The sequence below is a fragment of the Platalea leucorodia genome (genome assembly GCF_965183815.1).
Source record: "Platalea leucorodia genome assembly, chromosome: 2".
In the NCBI taxonomy this organism is placed as follows: Eukaryota; Metazoa; Chordata; class Aves; order Pelecaniformes; family Threskiornithidae; genus Platalea; species Platalea leucorodia.
Genome location: NC_138824.1, coordinates 81,151,087 through 81,178,866, shown reverse-complemented (window position 1 = coordinate 81,178,866; position 27,780 = coordinate 81,151,087). Strand labels below are relative to the sequence as shown.

At 39.1% G+C, this 27,780-nt stretch overlaps 1 protein-coding gene across 5 annotated transcripts; it reads right to left on the bottom strand.

The window, feature by feature from the left end:
• Nucleotides 1-4,468: 4,468 nt before the first annotated feature.
• On the bottom strand, nucleotides 4,469-27,155 carry MSL3 (MSL complex subunit 3). Of its 5 annotated transcripts, none has more exons than XM_082304435.1 (14): nucleotides 27,004-27,155; nucleotides 24,906-24,988; nucleotides 24,204-24,299; nucleotides 23,531-23,631; nucleotides 22,445-22,536; nucleotides 21,500-21,622; nucleotides 20,860-21,020; nucleotides 18,753-18,911; nucleotides 18,020-18,282; nucleotides 17,547-17,656; nucleotides 17,256-17,355; nucleotides 16,742-16,826; nucleotides 13,070-13,147; nucleotides 4,469-6,411 (listed from the first exon to the last, which is right to left on the bottom strand). In XM_082304435.1, exons 1-14 carry the CDS (start codon nucleotides 27,100-27,102, stop codon nucleotides 6,312-6,314), a joined length of 1,650 nt encoding a protein of 549 aa, XP_082160561.1. In that variant the 5' UTR covers nucleotides 27,103-27,155; the 3' UTR covers nucleotides 4,469-6,311. The 5 variants fall into 5 exon arrangements, with proteins under 5 accessions (XP_082160561.1, XP_082160564.1, XP_082160565.1 ...); XM_082304438.1 differs by lacking the exon at nucleotides 27,004-27,155 and adding an exon at nucleotides 26,334-26,885 and having other exon boundaries at nucleotides 4,899-6,411; XM_082304436.1 differs by having other exon boundaries at nucleotides 4,918-6,411; nucleotides 13,103-13,147.
• Between the last annotated feature and the right edge of the window lie 625 nt (nucleotides 27,156-27,780).

The following is a 27,780-nucleotide window of genomic DNA, read 5'->3' as shown; positions in this document are numbered from 1 at the left end:
CAACTATGGAAGCATTCACTGTACTGCTGTCATTAAAATACAAGTGTAAGAGGCAACTTGTGAAGGTTTATGCTGTCTGAGGAGTCCCTCACGGCATGCTTACCAATGCCCCCAGCCCACCAGGGGAACACTGCGAGCACCTTCTGCGTCGGCTGAAGGCACTTGGTGAAGAGCTGCAGGTTACCGCCATCACGCCACCGAGAGCGACGCCTTCATCAGGTCAGCCATGTGACGGCGGATTTGTTGTACACTGTATTTCTAAGAAGCTTCTGCAAAAAGAAGGGCAGAATGTCTCTTTGCTCATAACATGGGATGGTAGCATTTCATATGTTTAAATTAAAATTGATGGCAAAATTTGATATTTTGATTACTCATGTTGACATTTAATCAATTTTTACACTTTAGAGAAAGGCCCTCATTTACAATGCTTGGCATCAAGTAACCAGAGAAATCGGAGAGCCACATTTAAAATAGAAAACATAGACATACATAGAGTAGAAATAATTTCAGGCATATTTAAATTATCCGATAACTTGACTAGATATTCGCACCATTCAATTCACCTGACTCTTTCATTTTGGCTCTCCTTTCGAGCCCACAAATAAAATCCTAATTATATTTAACACACATTTGATGATTAATACCTCAAAATGAATCAGAAACATCTAAACACTTAAGAAAACTATGTGCAACTTGTCTAGTCTGAGTCAGAACCATTCTCCTCCTCTCCACAAATCTCATAAGCATGTTTTTGTAATTTTCCAGACTACTAGAAAAATATAAGCAAGAAAAGAAGAAAGGCAGTAAAGTAAGTACTCGGGAGATATCTTTGTTTCAAGGACTTCAAAGATTAATAACTTAATCATTAGATTGGTAATTATTAATAGCTTATAATTAAAGACTAGAAAAAGTTGAATAAATTGAACATCTACTCAACATTCACAGATATTAGAGGCACAGCCAGCACACTACTGCTGTGATGGAAATGTCTGCTGTTCATTTTGCCAGGAACTAAATACATTTATCTCTACATTTCTCACTATATAAACAAACTTTGTTTTCTGGCATTGCACTGAAATATCCCCATGAACATATTGTATGATTCAACACTTTAATACCTGGGTTGCTTTCCCCAGAAGTAGATCCAATATCTTGTATTTGTGAGAGAAAAAAGAAGTCATTCTCAAGCAAAACCGTCTGCCATTTCTAGCAACAAAATGGCAGAGAAATGACTCCATTCCTTAGCAGACACTTTTAAAGGTCTGTATAAGTGCTGGGATTTATCAATTTGCATCTCACAGGTTTGTTCATTCTCTTTATGATGATGTTATCCACTTCACACAATGTGAGGGACCACTCCCAACTGACATACAGGAGGAAAAACATGCACTTTTTTTGCCCCTTTTTTTTTAAAAAAGAAAAAAAACCAACAGATTTCTCCTTTTCATCTTTAAGCACATGTTTATACTTCACTGATTTTATTCAGCTTGCTATAAATCCTTACCCTTAATGCAAAAAAGTCATCTGCTATATGAATTAGAAGGGGAAAATACATAATGCATGCAACAGGGAGGATGCATCGAGTTAGATCTTAGTAAGCATCTACATCTGCCACTCAGTCATTGCTGACAGCATTTTCCCAAGGCAATATATATATTCCAAACTTTGTTTTGGGAGTTGGAGGAGGGGTGTTGTTCAAGTAAAAGCCACCAAAAATTGAGGCAGAAACACTGCATTGGTACCTCTGACTGTAGAAGTATAGTACCTGTATTCACTCATTTCATACAGAAAAACAATGCAGCTACACAAAAAGCTGAAAATCTCTCCAAATTCACTGTTTCAGAAACAAGTGAAAAATTGACTATGTAAACACATCAAGGTTGTACCGATTATGAACAAACACATTACAAAAGTAACATACCATCTAGAACCGTTATTCCAGAGAACCTCATTACACTGAGATGTATTTACATAGAAAAATAAATAGGTAACGTGACTTGTTAATGCAATTAAATGCAGTGACCTCATATCACAAAGGAGATTCTACAGTACACAGGACAAAAATATATTTCTTGATGCATTTGGCCTAAGGATGCTTGTGTTGTGGCTATTTGGCATTTTCTCCTTGAATTTAGAGACTAAGAGTTTGTGCGCTCTGAAGTGCAAACTTGCTTTCCAGTTCTGTTGATAAGTCAAGAAGTTAAAAGCAATCAAGTATGCACCAGGCCAGAAGTGAAGATGTGTCTGTCTAAGGGCTGTCAGCATTGTGCTTTTGTACAGCTAACGACCAAAATGAAGGCTTGACTTGAGACTCGTGTAAGGATAATACATGTTGCTTCCTTCCCGCTGCCCTGAAAAGCTTATTTCCACCCCAGCATGCATGCTTTGGGGAGACACGCTTAAGTCTCCAGAGAGGAAAACGTATGATTTTCAAGAAATGAAGGATTTAATATATACATATATATTTTAAGTCCAATAACAATCTCCCCAGTGTATTTCCCAAATGTCTTGATAATGCTTTTTATGATGCAAACATGAAAAGCTGTAACAGCTTTTTATTTCCAATCAGCTTTTTATTTCCTCTTGGACTGCAGGCATTCCTCTCAGCGCAACCCAGAGCAAGGCCATCCTGCGCTACTGTTTGACAAGTTCCCACTAAACATTTCCGACGTGACGGCTGACCACACTCGCACCATTAGCCCACACCAAACGCCCAGTGAAACCCTAACACCTGCAAAAGGTTGCTTGCAGAAGGGGACACGGAACATACTTTAAATTAGCACTTGGTCACATCTGCCTCGGTCATCTCAGTGGAAGAGGACACTACGTGAAAGCCGAGCCCTGAAACAGGAGCTTGTAACAGAGCTTGAAAAACATAGCAACACAGTAGCAAAATGAAAGGCAACTCTAGATGGTGCACATGAAAGAACAGTATGATTTTTTTTTTTTTTGAAGCAGGATGGATACAAAGTAAAGCCAAAAATTAGGAATAAAACTGAAGAATATTAAAGTCATATTCTGTTAATATGTTCTGCTTTGGTAGTCTTTACAATCCATGTAAAGCACTTTCCATACAGTCAGTTTCACATTTCTGTGGCACAGCGTCAAGTTACTGGGGTACCTCCATGCCGCCACAGCCAGGGCAGGCAGCGGATCGAGCAGCACTGGTGCAGGCCCAGCACCTCGGGTAGCGACCCGGCAGCGCGCTTCAGGCGCCGCAGCAGCTGCATCGCCCGCCTCCGCCCCAGGCTGCCATCCTCCTCCTCTGCCTTCTCCCACGAACCGTCACCTTCAAAACCCTGCACCACACCTGACGCTGGAGTGGCCGCCTCTGGAAGGCAAGTGCAAGGACTTGCCTTCAGCGGAGATAATTACGCTGGTATAATTTCCTTAAATACATAAACAAAACCCCTTTAATTTGGAACAAGAGCACATGCGAGTTATGCAAACAGCTATGCCAGAGTAAACTCTTACTGCCCGTCAACCTGCTTTCTCAGCTCTGCTCCTCCGCTGCAGGAGACTGTCTCTGAAGTCTGCTGGCAGACTGGCTCATGCGAACGCTCCCTAGCCTGCTTCAGTCAGTTTTTCGCATTTCCTCAGCTAACGTAAGCCATTTTGACTGAATCAGGTTAGAAAACATTGATAGGAGTAGCTCTACAAACAGCAACCAACGAATGACAAACAGCAAGGTGGAGGAACCTCTTTCATCACTTCAGATGGGTATGAATCCCATCAAAAATCTGATCAGTCAAGGACACTGGCAGAGTTATAGATTCACACCAGCAGTGTAACTATACGATTAAACTTCCCCTAGCCACATGAGCCCTTGAATATTCCATTCAAAGGGAATTTTGAGTCTCTCTGTTTTAAGACTAGTAAGAACTACCCTCTTAAGCAATCTGGTTCAAGTTTGTGCAAGTCTTTTGCATTGCTTCAGCTTAAAAAAAAAAAATGAGGTATAAAAATAGGGAAGTAGTAAAAGAAGACTGACAGTAGGGAAGGAGGATGTCAAAGATGCACATGACTGTAATTAAATACATAAACCTAAACTTTTCAAAGTCAAAGATGTAGTGTCTGGGGAAGTCACGTCAATTAAAAGTGTCAAGAAGCACAAAAGGGTGCTACTTTTGAGAAAAGTTTTTTGGTTGTTATAAGAGCAAGATAGTTTGTAATATTACATCCAATGGCAGCTTCAAGAGAATTTTACAAAATGTTTGTCCACATAATGACTACGCTAACTGGACCTTCAGAATTCCATCCCTCCCACCCCATGTCTTTTGAGAATCATCACGATGTATCGACAAGGCAATACTGACAGTATTAATAACCCCTGCATGCAGAAATTGTCATTTTAACAGTTAAACACAGTCACACAATAAGGTTTAAACTCTGTTCATAACTTGCCTTATAGTCACAGGTACCAACAGTGGAACAAAACCAGATTTGCCATATTATACACACTCTAACATTCCTGCAATAGAAAGGATTAAGGATGGAGTTGCAGGCAGTATTCCAAGATTAATCTCTTGGTAGACAGTCATTAGTATTTTGTTGAATTGTCTTTTTAGAAAAATAGGGTCTAAGCCTGGAGTGAAACATGTTTGCAAAGTGGATTTTGAGGTACCTGGATTCTGCTAGAGATTCAAAACTTCTGTAATTCGAAAAAGACTAAATCGTACAAAGGTTCTTTTGGTACAATAGAAATGCACTAAAAAAAAGAGTAGTATAACGATCACCCAATCTGCATGCATCCATGCCAAACATTCGTTTAACAACCGTTAAGTTTAAACAGACTCTTTATAGACATTTTTCTAAACAGCAGAACCTAAATTGTTAAGACGAAGGTAATCCTTATCTTTTCAGTTCAAAAAGCTTTAACCCACCAGTACACTCCGAAAAGTGAGTGACAATGAATGTCAACAGTAGATTTCAGATTTCCTTTGGCCTCTTAGTCTAAGCTTGCCATTTACATTTGAAAGATGATTCCTTCTAACTACTAGTTTCTGCAAATCCGGGAGGAATATGTTGAGTTTCGCATTACCGGTAAGTGTTCTAATGGAAGTTTTCTGAACTAGGAAGGATTGCAGAGTGATTAATGCAGTAGTCTATCAGCCTTGAGTCCTATTTTCTCTCACTGCTTTTAAAAGCTCTGTCTGTCTTGACATAGCAGAGGATTCTGAAGGCCAGAGTTCTAAGTCATGGACAAGGATTTGATGACAGTCAACACAAGAACTATACTTCAATTAATTTCTACTGAATGTGTTGTCAGATTTCGAGAAACTCAGTTCTCACTGAATTCCTATTTCCAGAGCTAAAGTGTTTAAAACTGTCTAAAGAGACATCTTCAAGTCTGTAGAAGAAAACCCAATGATACAGAAAGGGCTTCTCTCCTTATGTTGTCAATGCTCCCACCTCTCATTATATGCACACTTAGCAATCTCAAAAATACTAATCAAGCACAAACAAGATGTTTTAGACAGTCAAAATCACACATTTACACAGCAGCCACTGTGAATTTTATTAAGAAAAGAAGTGTTTGCCAGTTAAACTGCCATCACTTTGACTTCTCCGCTTACTTGTAGAAAATCAGTTCTTTGATAATGGCTCTGGAAATCATTTATTGCCAGGTAAATGTTGAATCACTGGCAACGTATGCTCTCCTTGGAACTCTGGCAGCCTTACCATGGAAAGAGCTATATACACCTTTGCAAAATGCAAAGTAAGCAACACATCTTCCATTCAAGCAACAAAGTCATTCTTGAGGCAGATGTCATGCTAGCCAAACAGCAAGAACACCTTTACATTAAGCAATCTTTTCTATCATGACAGTTCCACAAAATGAAGTGCAATTTGTGAGGAAAAAAATCCATAAGATCCCAGTTATGCATCCTCTTCATGTAACTGCATAGTCAAGTCTTATTTCTCAGGCTGGAGAGATTGAGCTAAAATGAAACACAGCATGATGATCTATCTTCATGGAAGTGTCCTGTTGCTAATGCATCTGCTTTTGCCTCCTTTCCTCTTTAATAGTCCTATGCAGTCCCATGCATTAGGAGTCGGAACAAGGCTTCTTCACTCATCTGGAGTTGGAGTTATATTCAATCCTCTAAGCAACTTACAACGCAGTCTATATACATCTCTGAAAAGAAGTTCTGCATTCCTAAGTAATCCAGCCATCACAGAAGGTATTTCCCTATTTCTTCAACTCCAGAAGTTGTTTTAATTCCTTTTTCATCTTCATCTTGTAGCCATGTGGCAAAACAGCATTGTCATGGGCTACGTATAGTAGGATTTAATCTTTATTAATAGCTTCAGTAGATTGCCCGAGGATTTTTAGTACTGTAGTAGGCTTCACATGCAGCCACATAAGCAGATTCAGGAAAGAAATCATCATGGTATTCTGCTAAAAACCTGAGAAGAAAGCACACCAAAAAAAGAACAGAACATGAAACATTTAAGAGAAAAGCTATTTTCAAATTAATTTTTAAGCTCAGCAAAACCACAGCCTGGGAATTAAGAATTATTACACTTTGAAATTTGGCATACCAAAGGCTTGCCCTATTTTTACAAGTTTTACATGGTGAGAAACAGCCTTCCCCTATCATTCTCAAATCCAAATAGCATTAAAAAAATTTTCTCAGTCTCAATACAAAAAAATCCAAAAGTTGAAGCCACACTCAGAAAAGAATGCAAAGAACTATCACAGAAGAAAAAAGTGATCTTTCTGCAACTTCTGTCAGTCACCTGCTCAGTATACTATTTTCATTCATGTCAAAATACAGAATTTTCACTTATCACTATGTCAGTATCTTGTACAAATGGCCAGTAACCATTAAGTCAAACTGTATCTTTTAAGGTAAGTAAAGCTATGATTTCTTCTTTCATGTGTCTGCGTGTTTAAGGTCCCCATCCCTCATGAGTATCTGATTTAAATATGGCTCTCAAAGACAAACGTGCATGCCTTGCAAATCCAGTTCCCTAATTTCAGATTTCTGCAAGCTGGCCTTCAAATATTATTCAAACAGCCAAGCACCAAATATTTTATCATGTCTTCCTGCTCTGCTAACATACAACTCTTTCTTTGGTTTAGGACTGAAAATGAAAATAAACAATGCAGCTACTACCACCAGCAACAAACAGCTAAAATGACGATAAGCTCTCTGCTCTTCCCTTGGTATACAAAGACACTGGGTATACAAATGGGAGCAAAAGAGCAAAACGGTTCTTAAACCCTGAAATACACGAACAAGCTGTACTTCAGAAAAAAACCACAGACCTTCAAAAATACCTGGATATTAAAGATCAGCATCAATAAACATGGCAAAATGTTACCTACAGGTTCTCTGTTTGAGTTAGGGTAGGAAGCAACAGAAACAACAGGAAACAATGTCATTTGCAGAATCTGGTTTCTCTCAAGAACCACTGGCTAGGGAGATGACTTCACTATTGGAAGCTAAAAATACCAGTTTTACATGACCAGTACTCTGTACATAGAAAGTGCAAATAAAAAAAAAAGTATAGGTGAATGCAATTAAAACCATAGTGTTTCTCCAACCTCACTCACAGCTACACTGCCTGAACTAGGCATGTCCTTTGATGTTAAGAAAGCCAAAGCATCAAAGAATACTGACAAGATTCTCTATATAAGGCCATCTAAATTTAATCAGGAATATACTAATTGCTGAGAGCTCATACAGAAGGGTTACAGCACAAAAATACAGATAAATGAAAAAAGGTTGATTTTCCCCACACACACAACCCTTGTACTTAAACACAGGCATCAAGCAAGTGCTAAACTGGAGGAATAACTGGTTACATCCTACTAATTGCAGGAAAAGCAGTGAGAAATATAAGCTTTTTTACAAGAAATCAATCCTTCAGTGTGTCACCATTTATTTAGAAGGCACTTTGTCAACTTCCTCCGTACTTACTTATTTCATAGGAATTCTGTAATTAACAGTGTAGATGGACCTAGAGTCATTTCTGATGTAAAACATTTCAGGTTTAAAGACATGCAAGTGAACTGGCTGGACAACTAATACACTTCCAGAAAAATCAAATGGCAGCTTGTTTTTGTTTTTAAACATTAGCCAAGGAATTGAGCAGAAAAGGCTCCATTACATGACCCGTAACAGTGTCTAATCAAGCACATAATTTCTGGCAATATTCAGCTGGGCAGGTACTGCCAAAAGTGAGAAATATCTCTCTTGTATTTAAAGCAAGGATCCAACTGGCTCTGCCACAGGCTGACACCACAGAAGCTATCATAATAAATGTGTAAGAGCCAAGGAATTTAAAGTTCCACACAGTCGTCATTCACACAATCCTGACTGCATTAAACACTTTAGCATACTTTTTACTTACAAGTATTCATACTGTGCTAGTTTCTAACTGGGTCCAACAGCAGCTTCCAATTTTATTAAATAGTACAAAGCAAAAAGTATTACATAATTAAGGTTGAGAGATAATTAGAAACCCCAACACTTCTATGGAAACTATTTTGCTAAATCAATGTTTTTAATATTACATGATGTTACAGTTGCATTATACCAATTTCCTATTAACAAAAATAAAGGCATTTAAATAAATGAAAAAAATAGCAGTGAAATATTTTCCCTGAAAGAACAAACCACAGTCACAATCAATGCATCTACTAAGCAGTGAATCCAAATGAGTTAAACTTTGGCAAAAGAACGAACCAGAAAAAATTAGTTTTATTCTTTTCTTGAACTAAAAAAAAAGGAAAAATCTACATTAATACCACCAGTATTTGATTAATACAGTTTGAACCACACTACTTAGTGATTTACTAGCCCTTGTCATTAAAACCATTCACCACCTACATTTCTAGGCTTACCAGGCCACAGATTGCTCTAATACTTTATAAAATGTTTTGTTTTTCATGAGATAGATACTCCTTAGAAAATAATCCAAGGAAACACAAAACCAATTCACACAATCAGATCCTCCTAATCTTCACTGAAACACATCATTCATTTGCACTACATACACCTTACTCGAGGAAAACCACTACAAAAGAGTACTGAAATTATAGCAACTTAGAAACTAATAAAACAGGTTGGACTATATGATCTCAGAGGTCCTTTCCAACCTTAACAATTCTACAATTTTATGAAAATACCCAATTCATCATCGGCTATGACCTCTGACTGTAGTTAGCTACATATCACTTTCTGGGGTATGTGGGGTTGGTATGAAGTGAGTGTGATGAGGCCTAAAACTTACCAGACTTGAGTCTAACTTTTAACATACTTAGATTGCACAAGATTAAGATGAGCCACAAATGGAATTTAATTAATAATTCTTCATTAACACACGTTAAGGACCTCAAGAGATAAACAACCTACAGGGGCCAGTCAAATTCTTAGTGTCATTGGATAACATTCCGTAAAACACAGTACCAAGTGCTAGATCATACAAGGGAGCATGTTTTAAAGAACATCAATAAAACAGAGGAACCTTCAGAGGACACTGGGTAGCCGACAGTTCCAAGAATTTTAAGGGCAGTAATGGGAAGCAGGTTCATTTTCTCTTACAAATTTCCTGACTTCTGCTTAAGATCATCCATCATAGATGCCAGTTTGGTGCAAGCTAAAGTGACAGCTGGTAAAGATAAGAAATTTTAGCTGAGATGCTTGTGGCACAGCTACAACCCAAAGGAAAAAAAAAAAAAAAAGGGCAGGCAGAATGCATGCAGTCAGATGTACATTTCTCTGTCTTAATGTAACAGTTGTAAAAAGCAAAATACCCCAGAGCTAGCAAATACAAATTACTTTCTGCAGAGAAGCGGGAGGAAACAGGCAAAAAACACAAGGTTTGCTTCTGTCCCAATCCTTTGTATATCTGCATATGAAGAGCAGTGGCCCTTCTGAAGCTGCTTTCTATTCAAACTACATCACAGTGCAGAAAGCTGGCACAGAAATATTAGGAGTCTCATAAGACTTAGCTACTGGATATTTCACTAATGCTTTGCTCTTGGAAAAGGTGAAATAGCACAAAGATCAATTACACTGGCACCTGTAAGTCATGAGCCGAGACTTAAACACAGAGGGAGCTGTTAGCAAGCAGAGCCAATGTTCAGCTATAGATCAGAAAGCACGTTGCTATTTAGCTATTCAGAACTTGTTTCATTACTTTTAACTTAGAAATTGATAAATTCAGTCAACCGAATTATCGCCTTTTTCATTTTTATACTTTTTACAGAGTTCACATGCTTACATCTACACAGTGAAACTGCTTACGAGTAACCAAGTTTTGAGATGCACAGTCCACATGAACATCCTGATGCAAGACTGCACACTTGTTTCTCATCATGAGCATCCACAAACACAATACTTATGCTTTAGACTCATGCTCAGAACATAGAGGTAATATGGCACAATGCAGCTATCTCTACCACAGGTTCCTAGAAGACCAACACTTCAGAAAGGACTAGGAGGGATGGAGACAAGGGAAACAGACACGTGGGCAACTTAGCTTGAAGAACTCCTATGCTCTGATCTTCAAGTGCAGCAGTCTGTAAGCAAGCTTACCTCAGGTGACTCCAAGCAATAGCCTCACAAATATACTACCATCTGGCCAAGAGTTACGCAGGCAGATCTACCAAAAAGAGGCATAGAGCTATCATTATCCACACCAAAAGGCCACTTGACATATATATGTCAGGAACGTTTCTCAGAGTCACTGAATTAATATGAGCTTTAAGAGCGTCATCTGGTAGCGGAAACGTCCTTGTCTTGGCCGGGTCAACACAAGCTATTACCTGAATAGTATCTGCATGAGAATAACATTCTTCTAAACATCAGCTACCATCACATGAACAAACTCGGGGACAGCCTAAAAAGTGAAAATTACGAAGAAAGGAAAACCTTAATAAGAAGGACAACCTCAGCCATAAAGGCATAAGAATACAGACTTAAAAGAAAAAAGTTTCCAGGAAGGTGACATCTTATATACTTCCGCTACAGAGTTTTAGAACGTAAGTAGATGCTTTGATGAGATCAGTGGCCTGGGTTAGATGATGTCTGAAAGGTAACTGTAATGATCTATCTAAAGGAATTTGCTTAAAGAGCATGATGGGTCCTAACTCTATGAGTCACCTCATCAAAAGAAATGTCATTTGCAGATTAAGAAGCTATCTCCTCTCCGAGACTACTACTCAAAGGCAGGATTTGAAAGCTAAAAGTCTTAGTTTCACACAAAAGCGTATGCCACTACCTGCCCCCCACCTGCTCCAATGCACAGGCATGTCTCCATCTGGAAGGCTCTTCAGGGCAAAAGCTCGCCAAAGTTCATAACCCCAATGCAGTCAACAGAAGAAGTGAAGTGAAAAGTTTCAGATGTTTATTCTGATATCCAGTGTCTCAAGAACCATGACAAAGGAACAAATAGGCTTGTTTTGTTGACTGGACTCCTGTCACTCATCCACATAGAGAAACCGAGATCATCTTCCTTGGCCTTTAAAGGACAAGTGCAGAGAACTCCCAAGATGCCAAGCTGCCAACATAACATTTCCGGTATCAGGCTGAGTGAATGAAAATTAAAAGTGGTAACTTCTAGTAGACTTTTTGGGAAAACAGTCCTACAAGAGCTCAACACAGGAGTCCTTGGTTGGTCTTGAAGATGAAGACCCACTTTTGGCAAGGCCAGCACAGATCCCGGAATCAATTCCTAGAGCTGCCTTCTAAAAAAGCTACCATAACACATTTAAAATACGTTGGGCAACCCCTCACTTTAGATGCATGATCTAAACCTCTGCTATTCTGATTAGGAATATGCTCATTCAAATACCCAGGCACCTGATGATTTGGTAGGCAGAGGGAAGACAAGCAATGCACATGGTGCAGTTTCAGGAATTATTTTTGGCAAAGCAATCAAACCTTAGTCAAGAACAATAAGCACACACAAGCAGATTCTGCAGAGCAACCAGACAACAAAAGCCTACTGAAAATAAGAACCTGTACAATACCAGGAACTCATTGACTAAGAAGCATTCAACATAAAGGCGCCAAAAGTTTGAGAGGACCCAAAATGGCAGTTACTTTTCTACCCATTCAACGAATACAGCGAAACCCAAAAGCAACGGTAGTAACGCCTTAAAATAAGGCATATACATTCACTGTGCAAGTAGAATTCCTTCATTTCAAAGTGTTTCAAAACTTTTTAAGAAGTGCCTTTGCCTGTTTGTGCCTCTAAACCCACACCTGTCCATTTACACTCAGAACCTTGATTTTGTCACATTTAGGCTCCAATTCCATAAAGTTCTCTAGTATGTCATAACTGCTATGCTGCACAGGTACTTTTTTGTCAAGGAACTGGTTAATCCCAAAATTGAGAAGCAAATAGAAAAGCCCTAATCAATATAAGAAACAGTAACAGAATTGCATTCTTTGTGATCTTTCAAGAAGTGATTTTTTAATCAGTTGCCATCTTGCAATATTAAGTCACAATGAGCAGGAACTCCGTCACAAGCAACTTCACCTAAAGAAAGATATTTTCTATTCCATTCACCATGCTTCGTTTTTTCATTCTCAGAATGCCACTAATAACCTCTCATTAATTGCACATTAGCACAGACTAGTGGTCATAATTCACCACTGCAGTTATATATAATAAAATTACTACACTCAAAAAATGTTGTGCTATCAAAACCAGAGATCTATTTCTTAAGGCTACTTCAAACACCTTGTCATCTTTCTCTATACACATTTTATTATCACAGCCCTCTAATTTGGTGACATTCTGATTTTGCTTCCTTCTCATAAAATACTCAACAGTATTAAAATACTTTTCTATCCATGGAGCAGCATGGCTAACAATAGTTAGAAGCAAGTTGTAAAACATCAGGAAAAAAAATGAGATCTAAAATGAAACAGACAACTTACAGGATATACCGAGTTTGAAATATCAGTGTTTTTTTAACAAAACCAAAGCCTTTAACCATTAAGAATGTAGTTTTCCATAATCTGAAATACTACATGCTGGCCTCATCTGGAAAAGTGTATTAGAATTTTTAGAAGCATTATCTTAGAAATATTTCATCACTTACTCATTCTTCTGTATTTCATGAAAGTCAAAATACCTGTGGCTTTCTGAAGTGCTGTACCATTTTGTTTTGCTTTTTTTCCTAAAATGCAAACAAGATTGACTGAAATTACCTCAGTGAAGATGGGTCTTCCTAAAAACAGACATACTATATTCTCCTAATTTTTAAGTATCTCCTATTGGTCAACAGTCCCGAGAAGTGACCTCTCTGGTCCCAAAACAGTTTCACAAGTCAAGGCTGTGTTCAAATCAATGGAAACGGCAAAACAAAAACTGGCACCTTCTTCCCTATCATTTCTCATCACTTAAACATGCCTCCAGATACTGCTAGGCACCTCACAATACAGAGAAGTCGTGTAATACAGCACATACAGCATTTTATTAAAAATACGGCTGAAATAATATAATTGGTTAAAAGGCAATATTTACTCTATCTCAAAAACTATTAACAGGCAGGCGGACTTAATCAGGAGTCCTTTGCTAGTAAGATTACCAGTCACTAGGCACCAGTTACTTTGTTAGCTACGACTGCTTGCTTCTAAGACTAAACTCAAACTGCAAGTGAAATTCAGTGAAACCAACTGGTGAGTTTGTCACTAAAGTCCATTTCAGACTGTTATTATTCTGCAAGTATTATGAATTATTTCAGACCTAAATAATTTGAAGACTATGAGTTTTGTACTTAATTTGAGAAACTAACTTTCTTTATTTCTGCAAATTCTATAAATGAGAAATCAACTTTCATGTTCTCCATGAAGAAATTTTCATTATGCATACTTGTAGAAAGCTGCACTAAGCACAAAGTGTACAGCTTCTACTTAATACAAAACTCAAAAAGATGTATTTCGTACATCCCTTAAAAATATATGTTGTCCGGGAAACTGAGATCAATCTTGTCTAGCAGCAATCTGAGGGCATGACTGGAAAACATTACCCAGGTAGCATTTCAAAGTGAATTTAATGCATCTATCAAGTACTGAGTAAACTCAATAAAACAAGGTTCCAGACAAAGTGTTATTTTAAGTAAGTCTCAGTTTCTCAGCCCACATGAGATTAATAGTACAATTGTTAAATAAAACTGTAAATTTTCGCCATAAAATCATAATTCAAAATTAAATCAGTATCCATGCCAGAACTAAATCAGTTGTGTACCACATGAAAGTCTTATTTTAAAATGCATAAACTACTTATGCTTGGACTACTCTACAGAAACAGTTTTATTAATGTAAACTGACAGCTTCAATCCCTTGTCTGCTATTAGAAAAATAAAGAAAAGGAGAGTACTTCAGCTTGTCACTCAAGAGCAATTCACCAAAAGAAATTAGGGAGTCTTAAGTAAGCTGGCTGCTGTCTTCTAATGCATACAGACTGTGTAGGACAGTTACCTTTCAAAAGGTAAGCCAGAACAGAACTGATAGAAAACATTTTTAATAAACATCCATTAATCCTTTCATTCCCAAAAACGAAAAGAGAATGTGAAAATTGAAAAACTAGTACAAGATGTCACCTACCTCAGCCTCGAGTTTTCTCTTGTGATGAGAAACAGATAATGCAGAAGTATTTCTGTGATTAAAAAAATCACGTCTGAACAACTTCCTAGCAGACGTAATTGTTTGACCACTTTCAATGACACATGGGACAAAGAAAGAAATACTCAAATGAAAGACGTCCTAAAGCCCCATGAACACATGTTGGAAAAAAAAAGTCTAATAATTTGCATTGGTTTCTATGTTACCTATTTGAATACACAATAGCATATCCAGTAAGGAAACTAGTCTAAGAAGACTATTCATGACAAAAATACCTAAGATCGAATGCTTCCTACAGCAGCAACTGTAACTTGGAAGCTTTTTCAGGAAGGCTCTCAATTTGATCAGTTCTGACAAAACCGTAGAAATCACTATTTCAGCACAGAAAAGAAACCTTGAGAACAGCATCAGCAAAACATACAGGACACTGGCTTAGAAAGCACTTGAAAAAACACACAGCCCTCGAATATTTTGTTGTACCACATATGAGATATCCACACTATGCTTGCCATGGGGGACTCATTTTGGTTTAGTTGTAGTCTAGTCATGAGGACTGAATGCCCCCTAGTACTGGAGCATGCTTCTGGTTAAGTGTTTTCCAAAAAGGAATCCAGCTTGTGTACTCAGAGCACTCTGCAGTGCAACACAAAGCACGGTAAGCAGGAACTACTGAGAGATTTGCTTCAAAAGCACAGTTCTATCTGACCTAAAAATGCTGATGCAGAAACATTTTCTGATTTTTTTTTTTTAATTTCTATTTATAGATGACTACGCATTTCAACAAGATGGTCAGATGGAAAAAATAAGATACATATGGATACTACCACTAGAACGTCCAGTTTAATCACTTCCCTACTTGTATGGGGGGCGGCGGACCTGTTTCCTCCTTCCCTCTATTCCACTCCACCACAGCTCATCCATAGAACGGGTATGAAGAAACTGCATTTAAGATGCTAAAGAGTAGAGACCTGCTCTGACCAACACAGAAGAACCTGAACAGGCAGAGGTCTGATAAAAACTGATTTGGTCCACAGTGAGTTAAGCACCCTAAATAATATTCACTCCAAGTAAAAATAGGTTTCCAACAATAAGCACTAATGCTGTCCTGCTTAACTTAAAGATATTTTGAATACTAACAAGGATCTGACAAAAGAGAGATGTAAAAAGGAATCAGTAAAAAACTTAAAAATTAAATGCTACAAGAGAAAAATTTTGTATTGTAGAAACTTTGACATTTGAGACATCTTTTATTTTCAATAAACAATTAAAGTAAAAGCATTTTAAAGCTTTCATATCTCTGATCTCTAACAGGACTTTTGATATGCTAGTGCCACATTATGTTACTTTTCAGTATGTGGCTACTTAAGTGTCTTTGACCAAAATTAAGTTACAAGTTCCACATTTGTTCCAGATGTTTACCATTTACAACACTTTCTCCTGTAAGTTTTCCTCGGCAAATTTATTTTCCACTGTGTTGATGCTGCACAATACAGTGCCACACTAGATATCTAACTACCACTACAACGTCACGCAGAGACATTAGTGAGGGTACCTGACAAAGCTGATCATGGTGCAGGTATGACCATACTGACTCCAGCTGTGGAGCTAGTGTGGTCAAGAAGAGTTTGGGTACCCCTACAAGCCGCTGCATTGCATAACAGAGAAACCTTTCTGTTTAAAGCTCAGTTAGGATACACATTTCTTTAAAAAAACTACCATAATTAAAAACATGTTCTAAACCACAAGTTTCTCCCCCTGCAGTAGCGATGCAACATCAAAACTCTCAGATTATGCTCTCAAAAATAACAATGCAGAGTTTGTATTTCTTCATAAAACATGCTGCTTAACCAAGACAGACTTATCATTCTATATATACTAGCAAACAAACTTTTATACTTCAGTCCTCTACCACCGTGTTTATCAAAACTTTAAGTAGGAAGTTCAGATCCCCTTCAATTTGAATTACAGAATGAAAAATCTTATCTTACCTTTATTCAAATTGTTATTACTAAAATCTTATATTAATTTTATCATACTCTTGTAGTAATGGAAAATGAACATCTTATTTTAAAAACCCTTTGTAATTCCAGGACACTTAGATCTATGTAACAATGCAAACAGTGCTGTGGTACATTGTGTCACATTACCTCAGAAACATTTCGAAGTGTTTTACTAAAGCCTTTAGGTTTTTGTCAGGAAAGCACATCTTCCCCAGTATTTCTGGTAGCTTTACTGTAAATAAGAGAAATAATGTTTACACCTGTTCTTGTAAAAGCAACTTCTAATGATTTTATCTACTATACAGAAAAGAAGTATATAAAAATTTCTTCTCCCTGCAGCCTCCACTTTTCTTTGCAAGTTACTCAGTGATCTTTCAAAGCCTTACTAAAAAGAAACATGCTGAGAAAGTGAATGCTGCCTGGTTTAACGATGTTTGATAGTGTATTGGAAGTAATGCTTGTTTGCTTTTGTTAAATCAAGACTTAGAGCCAGTAAAAGATAACCAAATTTATGAACAGCCTAAGAGTTTTAAACAGATTAAAGTTCTCCAGGAATAAAACTAAATGTGATAAAGCAAACAGAAAATCACACAGATATGGAAAAAAAGGAGGCAACAAATAAAGCAATTTTGATTGTGCACAGAGTTTTGCATCAGTTTACCAAACATCCGTAGCAAATGTTGAGATCCATAGATATATGAGGGAGGTGGTGGTTGATCACTTGGTGGATAATTCTCTGGCATCAATTTCCAGGACAAAACCTAAACATAAAACATGAAAATGTTGGTTATGAAACCTTTATAGCACCATAAATAATGTAGTCTGTACAGAACTTCAAAATCAAAGATGAAATAAGTAATACAAACAAAACCTTTTCTTATATAGCCCTACTCTGAAGGTCCACGAAATCTTTAATCATTAAATCTAGGACAGTAACGTGAAAATCTGTTACCTCATTCAATTCATTGTTTCTTCTACCTTCAAAGCCAGTAAAAACCGCACTCCCCTCTTTGCTAGGAGTCAAAGTTATAGGTGAAGATGATCCACTATGGACAGGGGTTTCTGCAAAAGAGAAGGAAAAGCAAAACAAAAGAAATCAGAAATAAATTTTATCTGTTTTATGGCACTATAAGCCATTAAGCATAACTAAGGCCTGCTCCTAAAATGTTTAGAGTCTTAAACACTGGAATTCAATAAATGCTATCCTAAAGTCAGCTACAGAAAAGCAGCTCCTTGAATTCTGTTGAGAAGTACTGAGAATATTGCTTTGTATTTCTCCCTTTGGTATAAGGCCTCGGAGATAAATAATTGATACAAAAAGTAATGAATTCCCACTTCAATCATTCAGTTCACATAGCACTAAAAAAAAAAAAGAACAGGACTTAAAATGTTGTTTAGAGCAACAATTTAAAGAGCAAAACCTACTCTTTTCTAAGTGCAAGAAAAGCTTTGGCATAGAAGCTGGGGTCTCAAGATGCCGTCGTTTCGGTTGCGGGGAAGCACTGCTTTCCGATAACCTGTCGCAGTTAGAGCTATGGCGTGTAGAACGTCTCAGCGACTGCAGAATTTCAGGTTCAGCTTTTCGTCTTTTTGGCGTGGCTGGCTCCCCTGTTGTAGGCTGGCTGTCAGTTGACTGAGGTGTTGGCGGATTCAACAGAGGAGGACTTGGGGAAAGCTCCTCCTGATTTCTAGGAAATAAAGGCAGCTTTACAGATGTGAAGAGATGAGGGCTCTTCCCACAAAAGAGATTCTTCTGTTTTCACTGATCTTGTTAAATACTTATTCAGATTAGACAGTCTCCTCACAATAACTACCAAAGTGATGAGGCCTTCTTTTAAATAGTGTTTTCCAGAAGTATATTTATTTTCAAATTTAAAAGTTAATGAACACAAATTTACCTGTCAATGTAAATTTTTTTCCCCACAAAGTTGCAGTGTAAATCTACACCAGTCAGTACAACCGCCTTTTGAAGTTAACCAGATAGTTAATTCAGATAACTCTGAATTCAGGCACGAAATTCACAGAAAAGTTCAATGTTTTATCAAGACAATTTTAAGTCAAAGCCTGTGAGAAATCATCCTATTCGGAACACATAAGCACATTCTGTTGCATTTTCCTCAGGAGATAAGCAGTATTAGACTCCATATACCCAACCTACCTGTTAGTATTTGTTGAGTTTTCTTTGATGGGAAGAAAGAATTTTGATGAAGTCACCTTCTTAAATTGAGCTTGTTCATAAGGATAGAGCAAAATTAATGGAAGTGTGAAGTCAAAGGTTATTCTCAGCCCATCCACCATCTCTTTACACAGCTCAACGCTAGAGGGGAAAAAAAAAAAAAAGGATTATGAATTTCAAAGCTGCATGTCAAAATTTTTCAGTGTAGTTGTAGGAAATTCCCTTTTAATACAGATCATTAACATCTTAACTACAATATGCTGATTTCATCACTAAGTAATGACAAGTAATTAAAAGCATACTTAAAGAGACAGTGATTGCTGCTGGTAACTTCAGACAAATACAAATTTTAAAAGTCTGCTTAATAAGGTCAAGCAAAATCATACAATTGTTCTGTTGTATTACTATTTACTGCATTAATAAAATCTACTTCACAGTAAATAAAAGTTATTTTGTTTTTCATGTAAGCATTATTTTGTTTTTCCAAGTTTACTAGGCTCAAAAAAGAGGCACCTCCCAGAAAAAGTAAGTACTCAATAGACTGAATCTCTGTCTAAAAGGCATATAAAGAATTTGATCTATAGCTGCTAAGATGCAGTTAAGGCTGTGCTTAAGAGATATTCAGTGAACCAACAAAACCAGATACATTTGCATTAGAGATCAGTTTCCAAAGGCCTGCTCCTGGTAAGCAATGCACTACATTTATAGGCTACTAGGAATTTCAGTCTTGGGCTTGTGTAAAACACTCATGGTGCTAGGTGGTGAATAGATGTGCTGTTACAAGCAGAACCAACAACACTGAGTCCAGCTCACCTCCAACACCTCTCACATCTATGAAGGTATTCATCTCTCACATCTCAAGTACATATATGTGTACAGTAACAGTAATTTGATTCTGCCACAATGACCCACGTTAGAAATTCCATACCACATATTACCATTCCATAACACCTGCTAAAACTACTGCCTTTTTTTTTTTTAAACACTGTATATAAATTGGGTCAGGGAACCATCCTGTTCAGAAATTCTATCACATTAGAGAAGGTCAATTACCATCTGTGTCAGAGCAGTAAGGGCAACAGAATAAAGTTGTCAGATGAATCTCTCCTACTTAATGGATCACTGAAATTATACACATTTTCCTTATTAAAGCACCTTCTTTATTGAGAAAGTCACTTAATGTGCATACAAGCTTCCATTCATATTTCTAATGCCTCATCTACTTCTTGTTTGGGAGATTATATTACAAAGAAGGAAAGTATCATTAATCATTCAAATAATGAATGACCTCAATATAAACCAAGACACTCACATAGACCAAAATATTGCAAGGAATAGCATAATTATGCACCACTGAAATAGAATGTGGTAACAAAAGTCAAGATTTCTCTTTGATAAAATACAAGATTTCACCCCACTGTAGACTTTGATAAAGAAGCAGTCTCATCTAATAGCGAAAATCTTTAACATAAGAAGAGAAAAAAAACCAAACCACACTGCAAACACGCAGGGTTAATACACTGCATTTGTAGCATGGGAGAAGAATACACAGCTCAGCTGAGAAAACAGTAACTAAGATGCAATCAGTTTTTACAAACAGGATTGGTGTTACTATACACATTGTTTCCCTACATATTGACTCTAGGATTTAAGATGACACGTCAACTAAAAAAATGGAGCTCTCTGTAAGTGTTTGTATAAAACTTTTATCCTCTATAAAATTTGAACCTGTTCAGTTTTATTTAAGCAGGGAATTCTCATATCAGATATTCTCTCAGTGCTCAAAGCAGTCTTCACATAGACAACAGCAACACATCCTTCCAAAACGGGTCACAATACTCACAATAACTTACATGATCAAAGGGGATATTGATGCTTTTGCATAATGACTTTTCAGATTATAGGGACTCTCTCACTGATAAACGAATTGTCATTGTTACTGTACTATAGGTATCTGTCAAATATTTTAAGCCCCATAAACAGACATACATCACAGTATAAGCTCACAGAAATGAACAGCCTTGAAACAGAACATGGAATACAAGGTCATTCTTCTTGTGACAACAGTGCTGGACTAAAGGTTACTTACTTCTTCTCTGGTGGCACATAATGAAGATTCATATTAGCATGTGGAGTCATCTGATGGTGCCGAGACCTTTCATTGGCTGAAAAAGCAGCATTAATAGCAAAATGTTTCACATATGATTCCAGGATGGTTATTATATTTGTCTGACAAGGAAGCTTCACTAGCTGAAAAGGAAACAACAAATTAATGTCTTGCAAAAACAGTTATTGAGTATACCAAGCTAAAACAGGAGCTTGTAATGTACTGAGTAGTTTAGTAAGTCTCTATTGCATGAAGTTATTTCATGAGTGATTAATCTGAACCCTTAAACTGCATTTTTGATCAATCCTTTAAAAACATTGGGAGAAACAAAAATATGGTCAGGTTAACAAGCTTATGACATTTCCAGCTTTAAAAAACAATCTGCACTCTAAAACACAATTGGGTACTGAAATGTTATATTCTTAAATATAATGACAACTCACTGTTTATAGCTATAGAGAGGTCTGCTCCCTATACTCTTTTTATTCTTCCTTATACTGTCTAAGCTCACCTTTGCAATAAAGTTCAAAAAACGAGGAGTTGTTATACGCAAGAACTATTTCTGATGCCCTCCCCACACACCCCCCCCGTGCACATTCATTTCATAGCTTTTATTTCATACCCGTTTTCTTCTATTAATATAGTAACAGTCTTCCTCAAGCTTCTTTTTCAAGACTTCAGGAATTTCTATGCTTATTGCTCTTTCCTCCATGTCCCTTTTTGTGTGAGCGTCTTGTTCTTCTTTCTGCAACAGACCAGTGCAAGAAACAATATATTGGTTGTGCTTACAAATATTAGTGAAAAAGAACTTCAGTAGTCAGGATACAATATAACAATCAAGTTTTGTCATGCAAAAATAAAATATATAAAGTATAGTAAATATTTAAGTGGATAGTAGACTTACTGTAAGCAATTTAACAACACTGCTTTGAAGTGATCTGTGAATTAGGGTTTTGTTTTTTTTTTTAATTTAGCATCTGCTTAAGTATTTAACACAAAAGAATGAACAGAAATTTCTTAGGTTTTGCTGCTTCAGATCACCCACACTGTGGTAGTTAGATTCCACAGACTTTCCGAAAAACTGTTTACGCTGTACTTTCTTTTCGATAATGTAGAGAAAAATAAATGTTTTTTCTTGAAGTCAGTCTTCTACATTTTAATTTAAGACCAGAGTTGACACGCCTGTTTCACAGTAAAATACAAAAGCCAGAAAGATCCTGCTGCTATTAGGATTTGTCCAACCTCCATAGACGAGTAGAAGTTTACAGCACCCACAAATCTGGATAATCTAGTTTGCTATGTTTTCTCCACATAAGCCTTATGTGTAGAAAGAGAGGAAAAGAAACAAATGTGTATTTTTAGATTAATATCAAAGAATTCTATAAGAATATGACATCTTCTATAATTTTCAAACACTCAACCACAGTATGTACCAGGAGTAAGAAAATCATGCTTTTAATTCCAGCTAAATAACCAGCTGTGGCCTGTATTTCATATACTTCAATTTTTCCAGAGTTTCAAATACAGATGTTTAAATTCTATTAAGTTAACGAGCTCATAAATATACCATTTCTGTCCTCTCTTCTACGTCACTTTCTTCACTTTTTATTTCTTCGTCTGTTCCTTCATCACTGTCATCAGAAGAAGAACTACTTATAGCTGTGTAAAAGAGATTTCACATATTTATCTCACATTATTACATTGCACAGGTTACGAGCCATTTCAGGCCTCAATGCAAAAAAAAAAAAAAAAAAAAAAAAAAAAAACAAACCAACCCCCCCCCCCAAAAAAAAACAAAAAAAACCCAAAACCACCACACCCACACAACAAAAAAAAAAACCCCACAACTAGCTAGTTATATTTAATGAGGATGAATAATTCTAATTGAATTAAACACACGGTATTATTTACAGCACATGATAAACTTTTTTTAATATGTAAGACAAGAAGTTTACAGGAAGTATTCTTGTATCCTCTCTAATTGAAAAAAACTCACTTTTAAAAGCTTCCTACATTTCTGAACACTCACAGATCTTTTCAATTTTTATTGGACTTCAGCTCTGAACAGGGGATTAACATATAAATCAAAAGGTCTGGATCTGTACAGCAACAGTTGCCAGAACATCAGTTAAGTGCCAGCCAGTGTTCCTGCTGGTTTTCAAGCTACAAAGAAAAATGCTATGAAATGAAAGAGCTGGCTTGAGAGTGAAGTCAGCCAGTCAGCTGACAAGAAACAGACCTTTGTGTCAAGTAGACAGGGGAAAAAGAAAATCTTATTGCCCCCTAAAATATGTAGAAACACTAGCAGGGAAAGTGACTTGTTTCCTAATACCAAACAAAAAACTGAGGGCTTCTTGCACCTAGTAATACTACACTAAACAAAGCAGCATTAAGCTCTGAAATCACTAATTAGAATGACTGAGTGGAAGTGAAACAAGGAAAAGCCTCTGGAACACAAGAAGAAAGGAGATATCTTAATAGATGCTTAGCATGAAACATAGTGCTCACTCTTCATATGACTGCCTCTGTATATTTCAAATAGGACTGCGATACTCTTGTGTCATCCTAATAGCAAGTTACAGCATGCACTGTACCCCTAGCTCAAAAAGTTAAAGGCATCATGCCAGTTATCAAAGAATGAAAACAAGCTCACAGTTTTCGCTACTCTCATCATTTTCTTCAGCAGGAAGGCTTTTTAATACAGAGTCAACACCAGGCAACCTGCAACGTCTCTTCTTTCTTCCCTTTCTTCTCCTACAGAACATAAAATGGTTCACTGAAATTTGGCTAATATTATTTGTCTGTCCTAGCTAATTCCATTACATGCAAATGCACAGGAAACGTATGTTTGAGTTATTTTTGTTAATTAATGTTGAAATAATTTGGACAATGCTTATTTGAGAGTGGATACCTTAATGTCCATACATTACCTCATATTTGTGTTCTCAAGCAGATCCTCAAGCCATGGCCAACCAATATTAGATTATTGCCTTTGGCTGAAAAATACTTCAGGTTTTCCCAAGTTATTTTTCAAGTACATTTATTTGGGAAGATGTAGATCCAATACACAGGCATTTCGCAGCATTAGTTAAGAATAACATAGTTATTAAGTGTTAGTCATTTAGAGTGGTGTTTAATAACAGTATGTAGGTATCTACCTTAGTATGAGAAGAGTAGCTCTTTAGAATGCACTGACTCCACTGAGTGGATATCTACCATGTACAGCATGAGCTTAGAGGCCAAGCTCACTTGTAGACACCTGGATGTATCTGTTTGAATCTGAAAGTTAATCTCTCATTCATTTTGAGACCAAAAGGATTTCTTACATGCGAGCCACAGCCTTCCGTGCCAATTTACGCTGTAATCTGCGGTTTTCGTCTGTATCACGAAGAACATGATCTTCAGCTGCCCATCTATCCCAGCTAAGGATAGGTCAAAAGAAAATTATTAATGGCTACGAATAGATGGACTCATGATTAATAATGAATTAATATACATTAAGTCTAAAAAGCACTCTTTTAATGTCACTCATAAGTAACATCTGTATCACAAGATACATCCTTTTGTATTCACATGGCTTCAACTCTCGTGTTGCTATCTAAAATCTCTCAAACCTTGACTTAACACGCGATAGTGCTTGTAGCACTGACACATGCTATAGACCACAGTCAGAGACTCCACTCATGTACTGGCCTTGATAACCAAACAATCCAGGTCTAGATTTAACAAGGTATAAACTCCTTTTATTAATGGAAACCTAGGAGCCACAAGTATATGCCAAAGACAGATATCCCATAAAGTTTAAACTCATGGCTATCACATTGATCCACTGAAATTTACGGATACAGACCAATGTGTCAACATGAGCAAGTATATTAAAGGCACTCACAAAACCAAAAATATTCATGCAAACATCAAAGTCCTTTGATATTCTTTAATCTCAGTATTTAATATTCCTGATAATGCTTTTCTTTGCTGAATAAAATGGATGAAATTGAAGAACTGAAACCATGCATACAGGTTCTTACCTTCTGTTCCAACCGTTAAAATGGATCAGATATTCTGGAATCTTTCTGCCTTTCTCATCTTTTCCAACAACAATATCAACAATCTGAAACAAATATTGAATAGCACGTATTAAAAAGCTTGAGAGAAAGTGAGCTTTCCAGTATTTAGGGGATTTATGCACAAAGAAAAAAAAAAAAAGAAATGTTTATTTATGGAAATTAAATATACCTATAATTTTGCCAGTGAATATTGATATAAGCAGGAGATATGCATTATACTAAATGGTCAGAAAAACTAGCTTTTTTGATGAGCACATTTAAAGCTGGGGACTGCTAGCCATCTTTGTCCTGTCCTTAAATATCCCATGCTTTCAAGACACAAAGGGAGACAACAATGCAGTATCACAATACAGACATGCAGATACACATCTGGGCTACTAACGTTTTCTCCTGCGTGCTGTCTCTTCATGCCCTCAAAGCAGGAGACAACAAAGTTCTACAGATATAAACCTCAGAAACGCTGCTCTCTTGAACACTTAATCTTAGCCACAAAACATTAAAAGGCTTTGTGAATATCTGAGCCTTTGTTTTCTTCCTGCCTTTCGCACGTGTAAAATGGGCCAGTCTGAAAGGGCCTGCATCTCAAGACATTTCAGATGGATCATTAAGAGTATCAGAACTAGTAATAACAAAGGAATCATTCTGCCTGCACTTGAAGGACTCCCAATAGACCATCTATCTCCACATGCACCCATGTTTTAACTTGGGACTCCAGAATTTAAGAACTATTGATGGAGTCAAGGACAGTTATGCTGGAGTTTGGGGTATTTGAAAGTAAAGAAGAAAAGGCAGTATTATTTTTTGCACTCAGGTTACCTCTAGGGCTGGCAATTAAAGCTGTTGGGGTAGTCAGAACATAAGAATACAAGTACAAACAAAAAAGCAGCCCAAAGTATTACAGGAAGGTGGAGTTCCTGATCAAAGATGTTTGAAAAACACTGATCTACACAACGAGCAAACTGGCAGCAAAAAGTATGAATTTGGTCAGGAATCCAGTTGCAATACCTCCCTTTTCACCCCTCTCTGTAACAAAACAAAACACAAAAACAGAACTCTGTTCTCAAGTTATGTACAGATGACTTAGGATTGAAAAATTATTGCATTTCCCACTGATACTCCAAAACAATATTATATTTACATAAAGCTCTACAATTACTGTCACTATTCTTAAGGCCAGGCCCAAGTGAGTCAGTCACCTCTTACTGCAACACTTATGGTCCACCACTCACTGCTTGCTGTCATGTTTCTCTATACTCTCCTGTACCATCCGTACCATTTAAACCCTTCTGAAAGGCAGAAGGAAGGGCAGCAAGTGTAGGAGAGCAGGGTGGGGGATAAATCAAGCTACGCTACAGAAGCGCAAGGATGAAAACAAGATTTCAGAATTACTTTGCAGGTGTTCGGCCGAGAACGGAAGGCGGGAACCGAGTCCGACACTTCCAGACCCCCACGGCGGCTCCGCTCTCCACCTGACGCGAGAGCGAGGCCCCGAGGCCCCGGGCCCCGCCGCCCCTTTGTCGGCCGGGCAGCGGGACGCCCCCGCCCCGCAGCGGGGAAGGCCCACAGCCTCCTGCGGAGCAGCAACGCGCACCCCCCACCCCCGGGCGGAGGGGCCGCTGTGCGCGGGGGAAGAGAGCCAAGCTCCGCCGGGGGGCCGGGACGAGACGCCCGGGGGGCGGCGGCGGCGGCAGAAGGACGGGGGGCAGGAGAAGTCCAGCGCGGCTGGGCACCGCCTCGCTTTGTCTCCCAGCCCGCTGACGGCGGGCGGCTGCCGCCCCGCGGCCTCTTCTCCTGCTCCCCCCTCCCCGGGCCAGCGCCCGTTTCCCGCAACGAGCGCTGGTGACAGAGCCGCCTGCCCCCGCCCGCAGCCGCTTCCCCCGCCGCCCGGAAGGGGAGCGACCGGACGCGCGCGCAACGCCCAGCGGGGAGCGTTAACGGCAGCAACGGCACCGGGCCGGGCTCCGCGCCGGCCCCGCCCCGCCGCGCTCCCTCCTGCCCGTCGCGCCGCGCCTCGCCGCTGCCCGGCGGCGGGCGGGCAGCGCCGCGCCCGGCGTGTCACCTTGGCATCATAGAGCACTTTGGCCTTGGTGGGGTCGGGCTCGAAGCAGAGAACTCTCTCCCCCCGGTGGAACTTAAATTTCATTCCCCGCGAGGTCATTTGTTCATCATGGCGCAAAGGAGCGGAGCCCCGCCCCCCCGCGGGGGAGGTGCCGCGGCCGGCCCCGCCCCGCCCCTCGCGCTCCCGGCCCCTCGGGCGGAGGGAGGCGGGCGGGAGGGAAGGAGCCGGGGCGCCGCGCCCGCCTTCCCCTGCCCTCCGCGGGTGAGCGGCGGCCGCTGCCGAGCCGCGCTGGCCTCCTGCGCCCGCCCCGCCGCCCGTCACGCGGGGTGCGTGGCACGGGTGGGCTGGGAACCGGCCGCGGGAGGGGCGGTGGCGAGGGGACGCGTCCCTCCGGGCGGGAGGGCGGCCGGGCGCCTGCCCTGGGCCAGGGGAGCGGGGCTGGGCGAGGCGAGGGCTCGGCCCTGGGGAGCCGCCCGGCGGTGCTGGCGGTAGCCCCCCGCCCCGTCAGGCCCTGCGGAGCGGCGCGCCGGAGAGCGGCGGTGCCCCCCGAGGACGGCGGCAGCCCCTCTCTCCCCTGCCGCCTCCCCGGGCCATCGCCACGCGGTTCCCGCTCCTTACCCTCTACCCGGTGTTCTCCGCTAAGCAGAGAACCGGCCCGAACTCCCCAGACGGCTATTCATACATCGCAGCCTCCCTCGGGGCTGGTTTTCCGCTCCATTGTTCTTTCAGCCTGCTTGCAGGAAAATAAACTAAAAATAAACAGGGTGTTGGACTAGA